At 36.8% G+C, this 18973-nt stretch overlaps 1 protein-coding gene across 1 annotated transcript; it reads left to right on the top strand.

Annotated features, from left to right (window-relative positions):
* Positions 1 to 458: 458 nt before the first annotated feature.
* Positions 459 to 17012, top strand: O-fut1 (O-fucosyltransferase 1). Its single transcript, XM_089241508.1, has 7 exons — positions 459 to 582; positions 4334 to 4449; positions 5410 to 5533; positions 8297 to 8465; positions 10977 to 11172; positions 14282 to 14515; positions 15743 to 17012. Exons 1-7 carry the CDS (start codon positions 471 to 473, stop codon positions 15944 to 15946), a joined length of 1155 nt encoding a protein of 384 aa, XP_089097634.1. The 5' UTR covers positions 459 to 470; the 3' UTR covers positions 15947 to 17012.
* Positions 17013 to 18973: the final 1961 nt, after the last annotated feature.

Here is an 18973-nt window from a genome sequence, read left to right as displayed (position 1 = left end):
GCAATTTGCAGTAACGTTTCATTTCCCGCCTTTGTGATTTTTACCGTAATTTTAACAATATTTGGCAACTTTGCTCGGTTTTGATGTCATTTTTGGCGATAATTGGCGATGTCCCGTATTTCCCCGTATTTGGAATCTCAATGTCCCGTATTTCTCTCGAGGAAATATGGTCAGCCTAAGCTTCCAGCATGTCACTGACCTTTTTCAACCACCTGCTAAAGTCTCTTCATTGAGGCAGAGCGGCGGGCCATGATCTGGTTAGGAGCATTGCCGCCGTGAGTCACTGTGGCAATGTTAGGAGGCGGAGAACGGCCAAAAAAAGAGAGGAAAAAAACCGATATGTCCAGGGAAATACGAAAAATATGGTCATTCCAGTCAGAAAAAATTATCAGGATGTGTGGAAAACTTTCTCAACGAAACAGCTCATTTTCTCATCAGAAAAATTTACTCTCACATGTCAACAAACAACGATGGCGCTCGTTTTTGATGTTTTTAGCTTGTTGATAATATGTGAACTTTTTATCATTTCCTTCGGGGTCGACATCGATTCTAATGGCTACGTACTCTACTGTCCGTGTATGGGTGAGTTTCCTTTCCCATATCATGGAGAGTTTCTATTTACGCCATCGATCGGGTTGTGTTCGTGTCGTTTTGAAGAGACCTTCAGGTTTGCGATACAGTTAAAATTAAATGAAGCCGGGTTTCCCTAGGGTAAACAGCTTTGGTATAAGGGACGCGCCAAGTTGGCGACTTTTCTATGCTGGTAGTTTCTTTCCGGCCACCGTAGTGTTTGTTTGGATTCGTTTGTTTCATCCGAGCCGTCGGACGTGCTTAGTGACGAAAAAAAAGTCGCCAATCCCTGGATTATACAGCATCTGTTCAGGAATCACCAATCTGTCGGAAACCTCACTTGTACAGTAGCTGTTCCTTAAGCTCACAAGAAAGTGAATATTTCAGTCCCTATAGTCCCTCTCTATTCACATAGAATTATTCTTTACATAATTCTTTCTCTAAAACTAATTCGTACGATTGTGATAGAATTAATATATATTTGATTAAAGAGTTTGCTGCAAATAATGTTGCATTTATCACAAAGTTCATAAATATCTAATTTTGACTGTGTTATTTCCTGAGTCACTATTATTGTCCACCGATCATAAGAAAAACATTGCTTACATCACGTCGGACGATTCTATTATTGCCTTTTAGGTAAAGCTACTGCCCATCAAGAATAGCGCATTAGCAATGGCGCTTTCCCGTTTGGCATCTTTAGCGCTATTTTGGCCTCCTAGAAATTTCACTAAAAGTGCCACAGCAGTGCTCTTGATAATGTCGTCATTGCAGTGTTTTTGTTACGTAAACACCGGCTGTTCGACATCGTCGTCTTTAGGTATTGCCACATTAGATTCACAAAAATAAGATCTGGTTGAAATTTTCCAGAATTTACGTGGTAGGGCCTCAGAAAAATCCACTTGGCCCAGGAAGGCCTGTAATGCTCTTAAGACGGCCCGGCTGCTCGAGCACTTACAGCACATTTTAATACAAAAAAAGATATTTTTTATTCCGCAGAAGGGATTAAAAACTCCAGCCTTTTTTTCAATAATCAGTTCCATGCATCAAGCTGAAGCCGAACATTGCACGTATAAAACATTTTCGATCATGGGCCCCCAGAAGAATGGGGCTGACAAAATCCAACCCAGGAGAATTCTTATAATTTTCTTTTTTTCACACTGTAAATTCAGTGTAGACGGCCAGTGGGAGATCCCAGCCAGGATCCCTGCTGCAGCATGAGAGGACTGGGCATGGCCCCCCACATCTTGCAGCCGGGCTCTCAAGCTGGAATCTTCGACGGGTCATTCTAAAGTGAATTTATAGTTGTGAAAAATGATTAGAATCATCCAGGGCTGGATTCCTGTCAGCCCTGCCCTTGGGGTGGCTACAGACGTAACTGCAAACATGACAAGCATGCATGTTCAATCTTTTTATTTGGCACTACTGCATTTGTCACCTATTTGAAAAGCCCATATGAGTAGCTTCTGTCGAGAAAATAAAAAAGGAAAAAAGATGATGATGGCGATAAGGGAAGGTAAACACAAGAAAAATGGCTAATTGTTAGCAGGTGGCATTCTCTTTTGCTGCTGTATAGTAATTAAACTGAAGAAAATGCCATACAATATACAGTAATAAATTATTATTATTGAATTAATAATACTGTTTTTGTATTAAATTATTAATTTAAAGTAATTTAACAATTAATTTATTTTATTATTTTAGTAATTTAATTATTAATTTAAAGCAATTTTACTCCCTTTATTACTAAATTATCACTACTCCCTTTAAATTTTTTTCTGTATTAAATATTTTAGTTCAAAATATTAAATTTAATAAAAATTCAAATTTTTTAAATTGAAAAAAATTAATTTACTTCCAAAATTTATGACAACAATTTTCGAGTACATCTTTTAACAAACGCCAACACAGCGCAGCTCACTCAAACGTGAAGAATACCCGCAGACAGAGAGAACCTATTTGCACCAAGACAGCCTTTACTGACAACCCGGGATAATTTTTATCCTTTCCCCATGCCAAAATGGACCCTTTCCAGAGAGGGGCATTCCGGTAACTCTCCTCGTGATCTGAGGACTATGATATAAGCTCGATGACTGAACTCCGTTTGAAAAACGGAGAGAAACAAGACATTTTTGCGGAAAAAAACCGAAACTGTCCTAAGAAATATGGGATGGATGGTCGCCCCACTCAGAAAAAAATCTCCATCTAAATGTGTGGAATATCTTCTCAAAAGAGGAGCTAATTTCCTCATCAGATGAGTTTAATCTTGCATGTCAACAAACAACTATGGCGCTCATTTTTTATGTTTTTAGCTTGTTGATAATATGTGAACTTTTTACCATTTCCCTCGGGGTCAACATTGATTCTAATAGCTATGTATTCTACTGTACATGTATGGGTGAATTTCTTTTGTATGCCAACTGAGAGTTTCTATTTACTCCATTGATCGGATTGGTTCCTGTGTCATTGTTTTGAAAGTACTCTGGTTTGTGATTAATTGGGTGCTTGTTCCTGGGAAAAATACATTAAAGATCAGCTACTGCAGAGATCTTCAACCTTTATCCAGTCGCGAGCACTGCATGTACCCATCATCAAAATAAGAGCACCTTTACGGCAAGTTCAACATATGAATGCGTGAAATGACGATGATTTCAATCCTTGAATAAAATTCTTTGATTGTGATTGGCGATGGTTAAAGCCGGGTTTCCTAGGAGCAGGTTTTCTGTGCCATTCGCACCACGAATCGCCCAGCGTGACACGCCGTCCACTCACCAATAAGAAAAGCAGCATGACTGTTTTCCTACAGAGCGCAATACGTCTCACGACTGCACTTTACGCCAGGCGTGATTGGCCGACTGCTTCTGAAGGAGTTAAATGCGTGGTGTGCCGCGCGTTTCGTCGATGTTCTCTTCATTCTCTTGTGTGTTTTCTTTCCCTTTCCTTCAAACCTGAGCATGCAGACGACAGAGTAGCTGACGCTAAGGCCATATACTATAATATAGCTGCCCTGATCTGATGCGCCACGCTAGGGAAATGCATAGCATGATTATGTAACACGTTTCTGCCGGTGTGAAATGGTCTGATTCAGTTCACGTGGCGCAAAAAAACTGTTCATAGGGAAAACCTGGCTTTAGTGTCAGTTTGGCCTTGCCGATTTTCTTTGGGCAGTCGAGCGGGTTTGGCACCTTAAAAAATCGCCAATCAATGGATTATACCGAAGCTGTTCCCGGCAAGTGAAATCTGTTTGCGACAAAAAATACTTGCTTAAATTTGGCGAAACCCCACTTACAGAATTTTTGCCATTGCATTGGCACCCCCCCCCCCCCAATAATGTTTTTGAAGCACTAAGGTGCTATATTTATCTATGTTGGCATCATTTTAATTTCTTGTTATTACCTAAGGTCTCGTTATCGTGTTCGTCATCATTGAAATTTATTTAGGCCACAACCCTGTTTGTCATCTGGCATCCTTTGCTTGGGAATTTTTCAATTTTTTTATGGATGAAAGCATTCTAATTCATTCAAAAAAAACACTTCAGTTATCGACAGAATTTGACCAAGAGATTTGGTTCTCAACATCTTTCGCAGTAAATGTGACTTTTTTTAAATATTTTTCAAATATTGATATTTTTGATAGGGGGAAACAACAAAACTGATAGCCGAAACAAATTTTTGTTCCAAGGTATTATCTTATTGTGTGTCAATTGACTGGATAATGTTAACTTTTAACAATGCTAAACATGTAATTTTTTTTTTCATTTCAGGAAGGTTCGGAAACCAAGCGGATCATTTCTTGGGTGCTCTGGGTTTCGCTCATGGTTTGAATAGAACCTTGGCATTACCACCATGGGTTGAATACAGACCAGGACATTCCAAATCAGTATGTTTGTTATTAGTGCACTTGGCTATAACATTTGGCATTTTTGGCATATTGACACTATTTTAATGCATTATTTTATTTGAATGTTGTGTTGTAGGTTTAAATGTGCAATTCGTATTCATTGATAACTTTTTTTTGTTTTTTTTCGAACCGAACGTAACTCAGGTCTATTGCCATGGGCAATTTATTATATAGTGAGTTGTACCGTAAGTGTGTGGACCCAACAGTCTGAGTGTGTATCTAATGTTGTGTAAGACTTTTCAATGCTGCTGCCATCTACATTTCAGAAGTGAAGTGTAATGATTGAATATTTGTGCCATTTGTAGGCCTGTTGCTCTCTGTGGTGAGACTTTTTAATGGGTAGATCGGCTTTTGCATTCGCGCCTCGAAGTTGGGAACTACATAAAACCAAGGTAAGCTATCCACTACTATGGCGACAGTGGAACTTGAACTCAAGTCCTCGCGATGTGAGTCCATTAGTATTACCACTCTACCACCACAGTGGCACTGGAAAATACTGGAATGCCCTAGAAAAATGGGTTATATATGGTATCTCAAAAACTTCCTAATTTTCCCTCTTATTTTTATATGACACATTTTTTTTCGGCAGCAAAACGTTTCATCAAATCACAGACTACCAAATTTTTGAGTCTGGGGATTGGCACCTATGATTTTAATAGCATTTCGTGTTGTATGAATGTGTACCATGAAGACGGTGGTAGCAGGACTGAAGAACATCACATCATTTGGACATGACTTTGGCAGCGAGCACAGGTCACGCGTGGTGTTCACAAACAAATCAAGTCATGCTAACACGGTCCTTGTCAGAAACAAAGGCTGAAAAATCAGAGAATTTTTCAGTCAAATGTATTCATGAAACCTGCTTATTTGATTGGTTGAATTTTCAAAATGCACAATAGCCATATGTTTGATGTTTTCCTCTCTACTTCATTCTCCTAGATCCAAGTACCGTTTGACACTTACTTCAAAGTGGACAGCCTGAAAGCCTATCATAGAGTCATGACCATGGAAAACTTCATGACTGACATAGCCCCTGCAATATGGCCTGTCGGACAGAGAAAAGGTAGAACTATGTTTTAATTATAACTGTAATTTTTTTTTCCTGTCATTCATATGTGTGAATTCTGTATTTTGGTTGGTCTCATGCTGGTTGGGCATATACTTGATGAACCGAAGGACAGTCCTTCATTTTATGAGATCAAAATCGACTCAGTTCTCTCTCAATCAGAGGTAATATTTACACTTGATGAAGAGCAGACAATGGTTTGGACATATAGCTGTTCTACGTTGGGCAGGGTATGAAAAAATCATGATCAAAGAAATCAGATTTTTTTATTTAAATCAGATTTTTTGATTAAAATTAACTTACCACTTATTAATTTGAGAAAAAAAAACTTGTTAATCATTAAGAATGCACATTTTCATATCAGCGCTCTAATTTAATTAAGCATTTAATGAATAAACTACAAACTATAAGCAAAAAGTATGAACACAAAAACAAAAACCTGCGTTTATGTAGCATGAAAGATCATTGAGCCCAAATTAACTTCATGGATTAAATTTTTTTTGTGGAGAAAAGTGCTTTTATTCATGAGCCTTCCCCTCTTCCATTAAAGTGAATGAGTTGTAGCAACTCAGTATCATACAGCTGGTGCACAGACATCTCAATTCACTCGATGTGCAACCAAAGGGCCATTCAGCCTCAATTAAATGAAACAAACTCTATTGGCAAGATTGTTTCTCGCACAATTAATGGATGTGTTTCCGATTTGCATGATGTTGCTCAATAGTTTACACATTTTTATTCTTTCACAGATTTAATGAGTTTTGGTAAAAAAACAAGCAAACTCAAAATTTTTATACGAAAAGTAAAGTCAGAAGCCCAATGATATATCTATGTTGGTACATCTATTACTATTTTGAATCAACAATTAGGGCAAGGCTTTATACAGAAAATTATTCCTGTTTTTTAATCATGGGAAGCCTAGTGCCACGTTGCAATCCGTTGCAAATAGTTCAGTTTAGCTATGTTTATCTCCCTATATTTTTCTGCAATGTTTTCCATACACAAAATCTAGAAATGGAGCAGCTTTCTTTCTGTGCTGTATCTAGGGATTAAATTCAAGTCTATATTCACTCTAAAGCATGGGCGGAGATACCCCCCCCCCCCATTGTCGAAGGGGGAGTGGACAGATCTAATGTATATATGAATTGGCATCATCATCGTGCGCCCCAGCAATGATGACTGTGCCCCCCGACTGTCAAGTCTATCTTTGCCTATGCTCCAAAAAGATCTTCTGTACTTCTTTTTATCTCAAACTTTATCACATATCAATAACATGCAAACCATACCATGTTACATTCACTTCAATATCATTGAATTTATATAAAGAAAAAACACAAAATTTAAATTTTGTGATTTAAATCAATGCTTTTTTGAAAAAATTAAGTGATTTAAATCATAATTAGGCGTACCCTGACATTGAGCAGTCAGCAATCTAACCTCTCAGGATAGAAATTGTTCAGAATTGACTGTGAGCAATTACCCAAAATTGAGATGAGCCTACATTGACAAATCCAAATTTCCGTATATCTAGATATGAATGGGGATGCTTCTGGAACACCTTACATACCTGTTATTCAAAACACTCATTTTTGAGTTAAGTACACAACATGTATGAAACACTTTCTGACATGCGCCGATTCTTTAGAAATTCTTCAGGGTAAATGTTCATGAGGTGCATATGCTGTCTAGTAGTAGTAAGTTTCTCCAAAATGAACGCAAAACATACATTTTCTTTTACTTCTGATAATGGAAGATAGGTAACAGCACTTCTTGAACACAAAACATGTGTTGCACACTGTCACAGATACTAAGTTATTCATCACGCACATTTTAGACATATGGTGCTCTACAAATTGCAATGTTGCTTATTTGTGATGTTGTCATTTCTCCATTCTTGATACTACTTTACGCACACCAACTCCAGTCATATATCACCATACAGCAATTTCCAACCAGTGGAGTTTGGTAGGAAATGAAGGTGCCATTTATCGGTAGTTGCCCTAGGCTCGGTAGGTAAAGAACTTGTTTCTGATGTTCTTGCCTGTGTTTGAAACCTTGGCCTTCATAGTAGAAGACAAGCATCTTATACCATTGTGCCACTCGGATGACTCCATTCTTGATAGGCTTTAACCACAGCAGCACTCAAACACTTCACAAACTATGCAGTTTCTGAGACAATGAACCTCACACATGCCTCATAAACATTCCCCAGAGAAATTTGTAATGAATTGATGCATATAGCAAAGCTCTGCGTATAGTATGTAACATGAAGATAATTGTTATTGCGCGAAATGTGTGTTATGTATTCAAGAAATGCTGTCATCTATTCTGTCTTTGGATGCAGCAGGCAGCTCCAAAGCCGAGCATTGGGGTTGCAGTGATATTTTTCTTGAATGCCTACACAAGTCGTGTATATATCCATGAAACCATCAAAAGTTGACTGTGGTCACATAATTATGACTCGACTGGATTATAATTGACATTGCTCATATTCTGGGGAAATCCTACACTGGGGAAATTGCGTAAGTTCCCAAATGTTATTTCTGTTATTGTCTGCGGAAGACAACTCAATCATATTATGCAGGTAACTGAAAGTTTCGAGAAATATTTAACTAGTTAATGCTGTGTGTGCAGCCGGAATTTATTTAATTGGTGTCAGGCTCCTTATAAAGTAGGCTATTGACTATTTTTTCACTTCTAATTTAATTAGCCCCCTTGCTCTTATTTTTATATATGTTTCTTTTGTTTTTACCTCCATAGTCTTTTGCTACGGCCCAAGAGGAGAAGGCGATAGCTGCAATGCCAAGGATGGCAATCCATTCGGACCATTTTGGGATACTTTTGATGTGGATTTTGATGAATCTATTTTCTACCAACCCCTTCATTATGACGTTTATCATCATAATATGGCAGCGAAGTGGAACAAACTGTAAGTTATTTTTTTCTGCGTATGTGTGAATATCTGTTATACAGGATGTCCTATAAGTCCTAATGTGCCTTTATCTCATCAACCGCTCATTGTAGAGGTACGGTTCTAATTTGAAAAATATTCAAAATATGTTAAAAAAATCACGTTGTGCCAGTTTTGAGAGTGAAAATACAGTTTGACAGAAAATGAAAAAAAAAAATCAAAATTTTTATGTGGTCCTCCCGGACTTCTATTTTCCGATAAGAAAGTTGTTGCCCTGTCGCCTCTGAGACCAACAAAAAAAATTCCTCATTCCTAAGTGGAATTAGACCCACGGAATCATTTAATTTTAATTGCTAGGGGTTTAGTAGTTAGTTAAGAATGGTGATTAATGAAACATATGGGCGCAAAATGGCAATATGTTACAATGTGAGTCCGTCACTATGATCACTTGACCACCACATGAAGGAATGAATGAATGGCAAAACTTTGCCACTGGACTTATCACGTTGTCGAGATCTCCTCCAGCCCAGCTTCGTAGCAGAGTCCAGAACATTTTATTTTGTGCGAAAAAAGAAACAAAAAATTTTTACAACATATTTTCCCCGGACAATTTGGTACTGTGGCGATTAACAAATTCTGTGGTGATTACAGACGAGATGGGGTTGGAGAAAAGTTTCTGGGTTTCATTAAGACGGATGAATGTATGCATATTAGGATGGAAATATATTTTAAAAGCTATTGGAGCCCCCCCCCCTCCATGCCATCTCATCTGCTATCTTACACTTGTCATATTATATACACTGGATACAAAAAAACCAAAATGATGATCTTATTGTGAAATATAAAATATCCATTGGAGTGAGTCATCTCGCTTAACACCTTATTGGTGGCAGATGGGTTTGATAACTTGCGGACTAGAAGTCAGCATCAGTTTTATTGGGTTGAGTTCACTTGCTCCGGTGGATTTGATGAAAATCTACAAAATAGAAAGATTGTTTGGGGGGAAATATATACAAATACGGATTACCAGCGTCATCTCGCTTAGCAACTTATTCGGTGAGCAACATGAATACGACAATAGGAGTATGCACGTGTGTTGTGGACACGAAATGCAGGAAGAACTTGAATAAGGGAAAGAGAAATACACATACATTCATATATATAACTGCCAGGCCAAGTCGTCTCACTGTAAACCTATCTTGGTAAGCAATGTGGAATTAGTTTGAATGGGGGATTGTGTGGAGAGAGCCTTAGCTAAGGATCACCTTTGGTCGTGTTGTTTTTGGTTGATTCACTCTGGCTGGTTATATTTATTAACGAAAAAAAAAAAATGAATATATATAAAATATAAACTACATGTAATGGGGTTATTTTATTATGAAACCATTCGTGTCGTCCCGCCTAGCACCCTAGTTAGAATAGCGGAATGAAGGACACTTGTGGTTATCAAATTTACATCATTGTAACGGGAATGTCATAAAAATTCTTTTTCGGGTCGCGTTAATACATGCTATATCTTGTACATGCAATGGTTATGTATTAGTAGTGGCAGTCATGTGGATATGATTTTTGTTGTTGTTTTTGTCTATTTCCGCTTTTCCATTATTTTTGCAAAGTTTAAAAAAATTATTTTATAAATTTGGTGGACAGATGTGTTGTTTTTCTTTAGTGTGTATATATTTGACAAGGCTTTTAATCCCTGCTGCTATGTTTTTGTTTGGTCCACCACCTTAGTACTAGATCATCACAGCGGCTATAGTGGGTAACTGTTGAATAAAATATCAGACTCCCTTGAATGGACTTAAACCATTTTTACTTTCGGGGGGTCACTGAAGAAAGAGAAGCAGGTTCGACTGTTTTCTTCATAATGGTGCAAAATGGTGCTATCCCCTAATTACTTACTTTAAATTATTGGAAAGGCATGTGAAAACTTTCAGTATCTCAGCATCGTTCACCATTAATTACAACTCCCCTCAATCACTCTCTCTCATCTTCGCATTTTTTGAAACACATCATATGACATTTATATATCTTATTAAAAAATAAAAATGCAGCAAGTATGCTGGTACTGATTTTGCTTGTATTTTCAAGTAAAAACAACATTTAAAGCATTTTTTATTATTTTTTAGATAATTTGATTTTTCTGATAATCCAAGGCAAGGTATATTTATCCTGTACATAGATAAATTAAATATATTTTTATATAAAATCTCGCCACTCTTTCCATCATCTCACCTATAAGCTCATCAAATCTAGAGATTTCTAGATATTATGCCCAGGTGTACTTGGCATGAGTCTTCACTCAGCTGTACTTCTTGTATTCTTGTACTTGGCTGTCTTCTTCGGGAAACTTTTTTTCCTGAACTCATCTCAGTACAGTGAACAGAAAGTGATTTGATTTGGTGTTGTGGGCATGGGGGGGGGGGGAGAAAAACATCTCTCTCTAAAAAAGTGCTTTAGTGTGATAATAATTACAATTGTAATGCAAAAGAATGTTTTACATGATGTCTTGATTTTAATTTTTTTCAGGTACCCGCCTACGGAGTACCCAGTGCTAGCATTCACTGGTGCACCTGCTACCTTTCCAGTGCAGCTGGAGAACAGAGATCTTCACCAGTATCTCGAGTGGAATGACTCAATCAGAGACAAAGCGAGGGAGTTCATACGCAACAAATTGCCAAAAGGACCTTTTGTGGGAATTCATTTGAGGAACAATGTTGACTGGGTGAGGTTTGGCTATATTTTAATATTCATATTTATAATGTGTATTGTGTGCACTTTTTGATTGAATTTGATTGACATAATCTTTTGCTCAGTAAAGTAGCCTTCAGAAATTGAAGTTTTATTGGTAAAGTTTTTGCAGTCATGCAAAAAATAGTTTTTTTGTGGCAAACATTCATTACCTTTATTGTCTACTTCTGAATATTTACTCAGTAGTTGTGGTTATCATCAAACGAACATGTTGAGGTTTGTGTTGCTGAGTAGGACTAAAAGATATTGCCACTTGCTTCATATCTTAGACTTTCTATCAACTGACTCCCCCCCCCCCCCCTTTGACCAGAACTCTGGTCCATTGCCACTGAAAATCTACCGAATGGGTTGTGATGAAAGTGTGCCAACAGTCTGCGCATATAGCCTATCTAATGTTTGTGCATTAATTTTAGCATTGCCATCATGCTTTCAAACTACGAGTGAAGTGTGACAACTGAATATCTGTACCATCGTAGGGCTGTTGCTCTCTGTGGCAAGAATTTTAAGGAACATATCAGCTCAATCCCCCCCCCCTCAAAGTTAAGAACTACTAAACCAAACATGCACCTCATCCATATTCCTCTGCGGAACTTAGTTAAGAACCACTTCAGCAGACCAACACTGTGCTGTCGGTGGGGACTACCTATCAATCGTAGTGCATATTTATAGTTTTTTTGCTTGGTAGGTGCTGCTGTGCCTTTATTTGGTCGTTTTGGACTTGAAAAACATGCAATAATCTAAATGATTTTCCTAAAGCATTTTCTGACTTTTTAATTGCCTTGAGTGGCAACGATTATCCATCTTCTTTTATGGGTTTCAAACTTCACCCATGTTTTTGACTTGCTAGTTGACACCATGTGGCTCACAATTTGTGGCATTACTATTAAAGAGTTATTTCAGGTAGGATTTTACATTTTTATTTCCTATTATTACTTTGTGGAGGTGTTCATTAAATATTGTGCTGCTAATGTATTTTTTGTGTCTTTCTAGTTTTTTTTTTTTTAATTTTTGTATTTTCCCATATGTGCTTTTTTTCAACTTCCAAAGCTTGTTTTTGCAAAAATGTCAGGGGAACTGATGGTAATTCTATGTCTTTCTTTGGCTTACCATCATCAGAAACATTTTTGCTTCTCAGGGCAATGTAGAGAGTTCCCCCTCAAGAACGACCTCCTCATTGCTCCACTTATTTTATTGTTTTTCTTTCATTTTCTCCTGTGTTCTAATTTTACTTGTATAATTTCTAGTTATGTGTATACAGCTGTCTTGAGCGCTATACTCCAGCTTTTAAAATTTTGAATTTTTCAACACATATGTTGAGAGTTTTGAGCTGGTTTTCCAGGTTTTCTTGAAAAAGATCACAGTTTGTGTTCCTGTAATTCCAAAAAAATTTAGAAATAATTGTTGTTTCATAATGGAAGTTTATCAACATGTGATCAGATAAGGAGGGTTCATCACTTATTCTCCATTTCTTGATCACGGTTGTAATATCTTCTGAGACCAGTGTCAGATCAATTACTTCTTCCCTATTGCCTGTGTGCCCTTGGTTAGCCCAGACCAAATTTGTTTCCATGAAGAACTCCATTGGTGTTTCACCTTTCTGGTTTATATCTGAGCTTCCCCATGCTATATGGTGAGCATTGGCCATCGCAGCCAATAATCATGCTTAATTGTGATGTTCACAATATGCCGCCAGTTCATGGAATTCTTGTGGATATCAACAACATCTTCTGACGTGAATTGCAGAAGTATCCAGGCATGGATACCTTTTGTAAGGTACACACATGCTCTAGGGCGAGTCCCCATTCCTTTCTTGACAAGAAGGTGGGAGTTGGGTAGTCATCCCATAATCATCCTGTTTCTGATCCAAGGTTCTTGAATAAGAGCTGCAAAGCAACTTCGATTAAGTAAAGAAGCTGCAAGGTTATATGATGCAGCTTTGCTATGTTGTAAATTTATCTGCCTAAATAACATTTGGCAAGGTATATGAAAATTTATTTTACTTACCCGTATACCATAACTAGCTTGGTTTATAGACTCAATCTGTACCCTCAATAACAAAAGACATTTACAGTCAGATAGTTGGCTCCATAGAACCCCCATGAACTTTTCTAGTTCAAAAACATTCCCACATTTCTTCCATATATAGCTCAGGCTATCATCTACTCTGTTATAAATCACATGCTTTCATCATTGAATCGGAAGTGCTTTTCAATATACAGTTAAACCCCTCTTAATGGACACCCCTCGGATGTGGTCGCTCCTTTTTTACGGCCAAATAATAATTCCCCCTCTTTTATGGACAAATTTTTTTGTCCCGCCAGTGTCCGCAAAAGAGAGGTTTCACTGTGCAAAGACCAAGGATGTGTTGAATCAGAAAGGTGATTGCAGACACACAAAAGGGCTCAAGAATTTATGTTTGTTTTTAGAGTGCAAAAGTGCTAATTAAAGGGTAAGTATAACTTTTTGAAAGAAATTTCTCCTTGGCCTATAGTCAAATGGACATGTAGTGAGTGTGATCCCATTTCTTTAATTGTTTGCTAAGATTTTTTTAATGGGGTGAATGTGAGTTATTTTACTGTGACACAAATGTTCATCAATATCTGAAATATGAATTGAAACACAATGTCCTAGTTCAAAAAAGTGAATATGAGGTTTTCCTAATTCTTGTTTGTGTCTTCAGATTGTATAAAGTGATTGATCTGAAGCTAATGCACATACTATACTTTCTCTGTCATGATTAAAAAAAATATGTTGCAGGGGTCCATGCACAACTTTGGTCTTAAGGCATATAAATTTTGAAATTGCTCTCACGAAAATTTTTTCTAATATCTAAATCTCTGAGCTTGTAAAATCAATGTTTTATTAACTGAGTTCCGTGATATTAATACAAAATTGAGCATTTCAGTTAAATTTCAGGGGGCTAAAGAGATTTAATAAAAGAGAAGTTAATATATGCATTATTCTTTCTGATCTAAATGTGGATTAAAACTAAGCAAAGAATAAAGTAACTTTCATATTCTGTTACTAAAAATAGCTCTTGAATTTTGCTTTCTAATTCACCTTTCAAATTTGTGACTATACAGGTCAGAGCATGCGAACACATAGAACAGAGTCCATTATTGTTTTCAGCGCCACAATGTCTAGGTTATCGCAATGAGAATGGATTGGCTACTCCCGAGATGTGCTTCCCCACCAAAGATGTTATACTTGTTCAACTGAAAAGAGTGGTAAAGGCCATGAAAGCTCGTTCAGTGTTTGTGGCATCTGACAAGGATCATATGATAGAAGATATCAACAAGTATTTCAAGACCATGAAGGTAATTATTATTTATTTATTTTTCAATGTTGTTGAAACAATAAGTAAATCTCTGTCCAAGTTTCCCAACTTATTTAGCATGCAAACAACCTCCTTCCCTCCTTTTTTTCCTTCATTTTTATAAGATTCAAGATACGGTATGATGAAAATAATGATTTTTTTATTGGAAACCATCAGTTTTCTTTATTGTATGATAATCCTATCTTTGAAAAAATTTCCTATTTTTTTTCTTCTTTCCTGGTTTTTATTGTGTGCCCTAGGAGTAGACATTTGAGTATCATCCAGGAACAAATTGTTGAACAAATTCAAATCCATTTGAACAAATCTCCAAAAATTTACATTCTCCCCCACCCAACGCCTGGGGATTGTAACTTGAAATAATGCATGCCCAAACAAAGGTAACAAAATATTTGTCTTCAGATTTAGTAATATTTCTACCATCATGGAAAAGTCACAGAATAAGAATAACGTCTTCCTTACAAACCCTATTGCCAGTAATGTCACCAATGACAGTGTTAAATCTTAAATGTCACGAAATAAGTCAAAGAAGTCATAGAATTTTTCTTCGGGTATATGTTATACACCCTGTAAATATCATTTCCGGATTACCTTCAATGTAAGAAGTTTTCATTGTTAAAATAGTGATTATGATGTATAATACAGTCTAGTCTGTCGCTGATCTGGCACATAATCAGATCAGGATGTGCCAAAATACCAAAATCACCTGATTAGTAGGTAGTTGAAAAAATCCCATCAGAGAAGTATAAACTTTTATACACAGACATACAATGACATGTTTTGACGTTCTGCAGGAAGCTGGCCTTAAAATACAGAAAGTGTGCTGTACTAACATGATATATACACATGAACTGTGGCAACAGTATCCACCACTGGATGGCGCTGTCCACGTAATAGGAAAAGAGCGCGCCTGAGCAATGGAGGAACTGGACTTGTGTTTGCCACTCAAACTAGACAGTCACGTGGCCCGCTCATATCGATATAATATGTTCTTGTAGATTCTCTGTTGCGTTAGTTGTATAATAAATATTTAATTATGTTTGAATTATAAAGGAAGTGCTGCCTTTAACTGCCTCATTCCTTCTACAACAGAACTAACAAACATGTATTAAAATAATGGTATTTTGTTTGTATCTTCTAATTCCTTTATTTTCTGAGACCATTTACTGAACTTTTTGACTGCTGCTTTTGTATATTGTTTTATGTCTAGGTTAAAGCATATAAGCTGGATGACCCGAATCCCCACCTTGACCTGGCGATCTTGGGACTATCAAATCACTTCATCGGCAACTGCATATCATCCTTTTCTGCTTTTGTGAAGAGGGAACGTGATGTGAACAACTTACAATCATCCTTTTGGGCTTTTCCTACTAAAACTGTTAACAGTGCTAAGTATGACCATGATGAATTTTGAATTCCATGACTGGTTAGAATTTGTTATAACTTATGCTTGTCTGTCTGTCTGCTCTTGACAATTTACTTTTTTTTCCTAAACTGATTCCTAGTCTTTGTTTTGTGCACCTGTTTGTGTATGTTTTTTGGATGTTCAAAGTTGATTTGTAAACACAGGTTTATGGGATCAATCACTTTTATAGAAGATTGCTGATGTCATCTGTAGACGGGAATTTTTCAAGTCCTCAAGATACAATATATGCTTGATTTTGACATGACTAGGTTCTCAAACAGTAAATCCAGTGGAAAGAAGGAATGCAAGTTTAAAATTTCTGATGTACATCCCAGTACAGAATGGGTTTCATTTTTGAAGAAAGGTTTATATAATGAAATATTAACCATAAAAATCTCAGGTTCCCTGACAGCACCCATTGTCAGTCACTATATCAATGACTATAACATAGCGACTACCCAGTATTGACCCATTTTCCATCTCCTTATAAAAACTTAGCTTGTGAGTTGTATCTGAGAATTCATGTCATATTTATCTCGGCTACATCATCAAATATAAAGTATTTCGTCATCAAAGGACTTTGCTACACATCTTTATTTTGCAAGCCCATTACCAGGAAAAAAGCTGAATTTTGCAGGTTAGAATCCCTAAAATAAACTTTTAAAAATTGCGCTATAGTGAAACCATATAAAGTGAGGGATACCTGTAATATGAAAATGGGATGGAACATATCAAACATAATTCTTGTTGTTAAGATGCTCACATTTGTAAGGTGGTAAATGTTGAACTGCTTATCTTCTTGAGTGTATACTCAACATTTTCTCTAGCACAAAAGCATGACAATTTGTATGTCATATCCTCCCTTCATCCCATTTACATTTCCTTTCTTTTTTATATATGCACATCTTATTAGGGGTCTGTTCAGCCAAAAGTTTGGTCCATTTTCCAGACCTTTTATAAAATACATATTAATGAAATCATAAATTTGGCATGCCATTTCTTTTGTGATAAATTAACTTGATTATTTTGCTTCCTAGAAAATTACTTATTTTTCACAAAATTATGACCATTTCACAAAAATAAGAAAAATTGTAACAAAAACGGGACCTTGCAAAAAAGTCTGGACAGACTCCTGCTTATATTACTGAGTTTTTCCACATTCTATCATTTGTAAATTTTATATGTAGTGGTGCTCTTATTATGAGAGTTATAACCAGAACTTCTAAAAGAGCTAAATTATATGTCCAAACTGTAACACTAAACAGGGGTTGCTTTTATCTAAACCCCACCAAAACTAGGTACAGTCGGCCCCCCGTATTCGCGGGGGTTACGTTCCGTGAGTGACCGCGAATACGGAAATCCGTGAATAACAGAAACCATAGGTTTTTTATTGTATATCTCATTTATTGAATATTATGAGAAAGAGCAGGGTGACGCAGAGGTAGAAGGGAATGTAAAAGAGGATGCAGCGATTGTTGGCGATGTTTTCTGAAAGAATGTTGTTGTCATTTTTCTGTTTGCCGTGTCTTCTTCATATCATTAAGTATGTTGGAGTATGTTGGCAAGGCTTCCTCTACTAATTTTTCTATATGTGAAGAACGTAAAATAGAGGGATTTATGTTATGAAAATAATCTATTGCTGATTTCAGCTTGCGAATCCCTTCCGCTATGTTACTTGTGGTGAACTTGTCTTCTACTTCTTTATCTCAATCTTCTTTATCTGGTACTGCTTCAGTTTCAGTAACAGTTAGCTGAATTAACTCCTCCTCGGTCAACCCAATATCAAAAGAACTTTGAATAACATGTATTCACTAACAGGGTACCTCCTGACTTTCGAAACGAAAAACCGTTTAAACTAATCCAGGAAAAGTGTTTTCATAGTCCAAGCCTTTTTATTGTTCGTCCAAAATACTGGGAGCTTTGGCTTATCCTTCCCTCCAACGCTCGCGAATTCACAGATTTGAAAATGATGGTGGGCTTTATCATGTACTCATACGCATTTGCGCAAAACAACATAGTAAGTCTATCTCTACTTGCCTTAAAACCAGGAGCTCGCTTTCTTCCTGTTGCTTAACTTCTTTGCGGCATTTTCTTCCAAAATAGTGTAGTTTCGTCAGCGTTAAACACCTGGTGAGGTGCATAACCCTTCTCTTTAATAGTTTTCTACAAATTTTTCGAAATTTTCTAGCTGCCTCCTGGTCGGCAGAGGCTTGATCGCCAGTGCTTTTTACATTGCGCAATCCGAATCGTTTCTTAAACCTATGAAACAACCTTTACTTGCATAATATTCTGATGAAATAGACGTTTCACCAGCCCTTTCCTTATGGAATAGTAAAATTTTTCGCATTTTCTGTTATAATATTACAATCAATTGAAATACCTTTTTGTGTCAGTCTTATACCCACAAAAAACAGCATTTTCTGTACGTGAAACACATGGATCCCATAGGTGCTGCAAAGTTTTGACTGCCACAGGTGCGGCTACAGCTACGACTGAACAAATTTCAGATTCCATTTTCTTGATATAACTCACCGAACATTCGTTGATTCCGTAATGGCGGACCACAGAAGGTATTGACTTCGCCAAGCAGTCAATATATCAAATTTTTCTTGTCAAGTTTTCATTTTGATTTACCTTTTCAAAGCATTATCAGTAGCACTAGAAAAATGAGCCATCCTAAACAAGCACAACTCAAATTTTAAAATAAAACATGTGAACAACGATTGCTGAGTATTTTAGAGAAAAATTCCAATAAAGGAAAAAACCGAGAATACGGGGGGCTGACTGTACATGTTAACCTGGATTAGACAAAATGCTTATTTTGAAATTCTTCGTTCTGTGTTTGATAATTTGTATGTAAATCCAACTTTTAGAGTGCTTATCTTGATATGTTCAAACCTTTTCTCCTGTACTTGGGCGATATCATTAATGAAATGGCAAAAATCTGTTCACAAACACTCATGTTGGTGAATAGGAACTTCACTACAGTTGCCAAATCAGGTGCTGCACTTCTCTTTTCACCAAACTCTCAGTATT

The sequence above is a fragment of the Pholcus phalangioides genome, unplaced genomic scaffold (assembly GCF_987345545.1).
Source record: "Pholcus phalangioides strain wild (caught in Gottingen) unplaced genomic scaffold, Ppha-v1.0 ptg000014l_1, whole genome shotgun sequence".
NCBI classification, from domain to species: Eukaryota; Metazoa; Arthropoda; class Arachnida; order Araneae; family Pholcidae; genus Pholcus; species Pholcus phalangioides.
The sequence above is the reverse complement of the archived record's forward strand: the minus strand, read 5'-3'. Positions and strand labels throughout refer to the sequence as shown.

Bases quoted from the DNA above. Each gene is read 5' to 3' on its own strand.
- O-fut1 (XM_089241508.1), top strand. From the start codon at position 471: ATGGCGCTCGTTTTTGATGTTTTTAGCTTGTTGATAATATGTGAACTT. The intron at 5,534-8,296 runs GTAGAACTATGT...TTACCTCCATAG, and splicing joins GCCTGTCGGACAGAGAAAAG to TCTTTTGCTACGGCCCAAGA. The intron at 8,466-10,976 runs GTAAGTTATTTT...AATTTTTTTCAG, and splicing joins GCAGCGAAGTGGAACAAACT to GTACCCGCCTACGGAGTACC.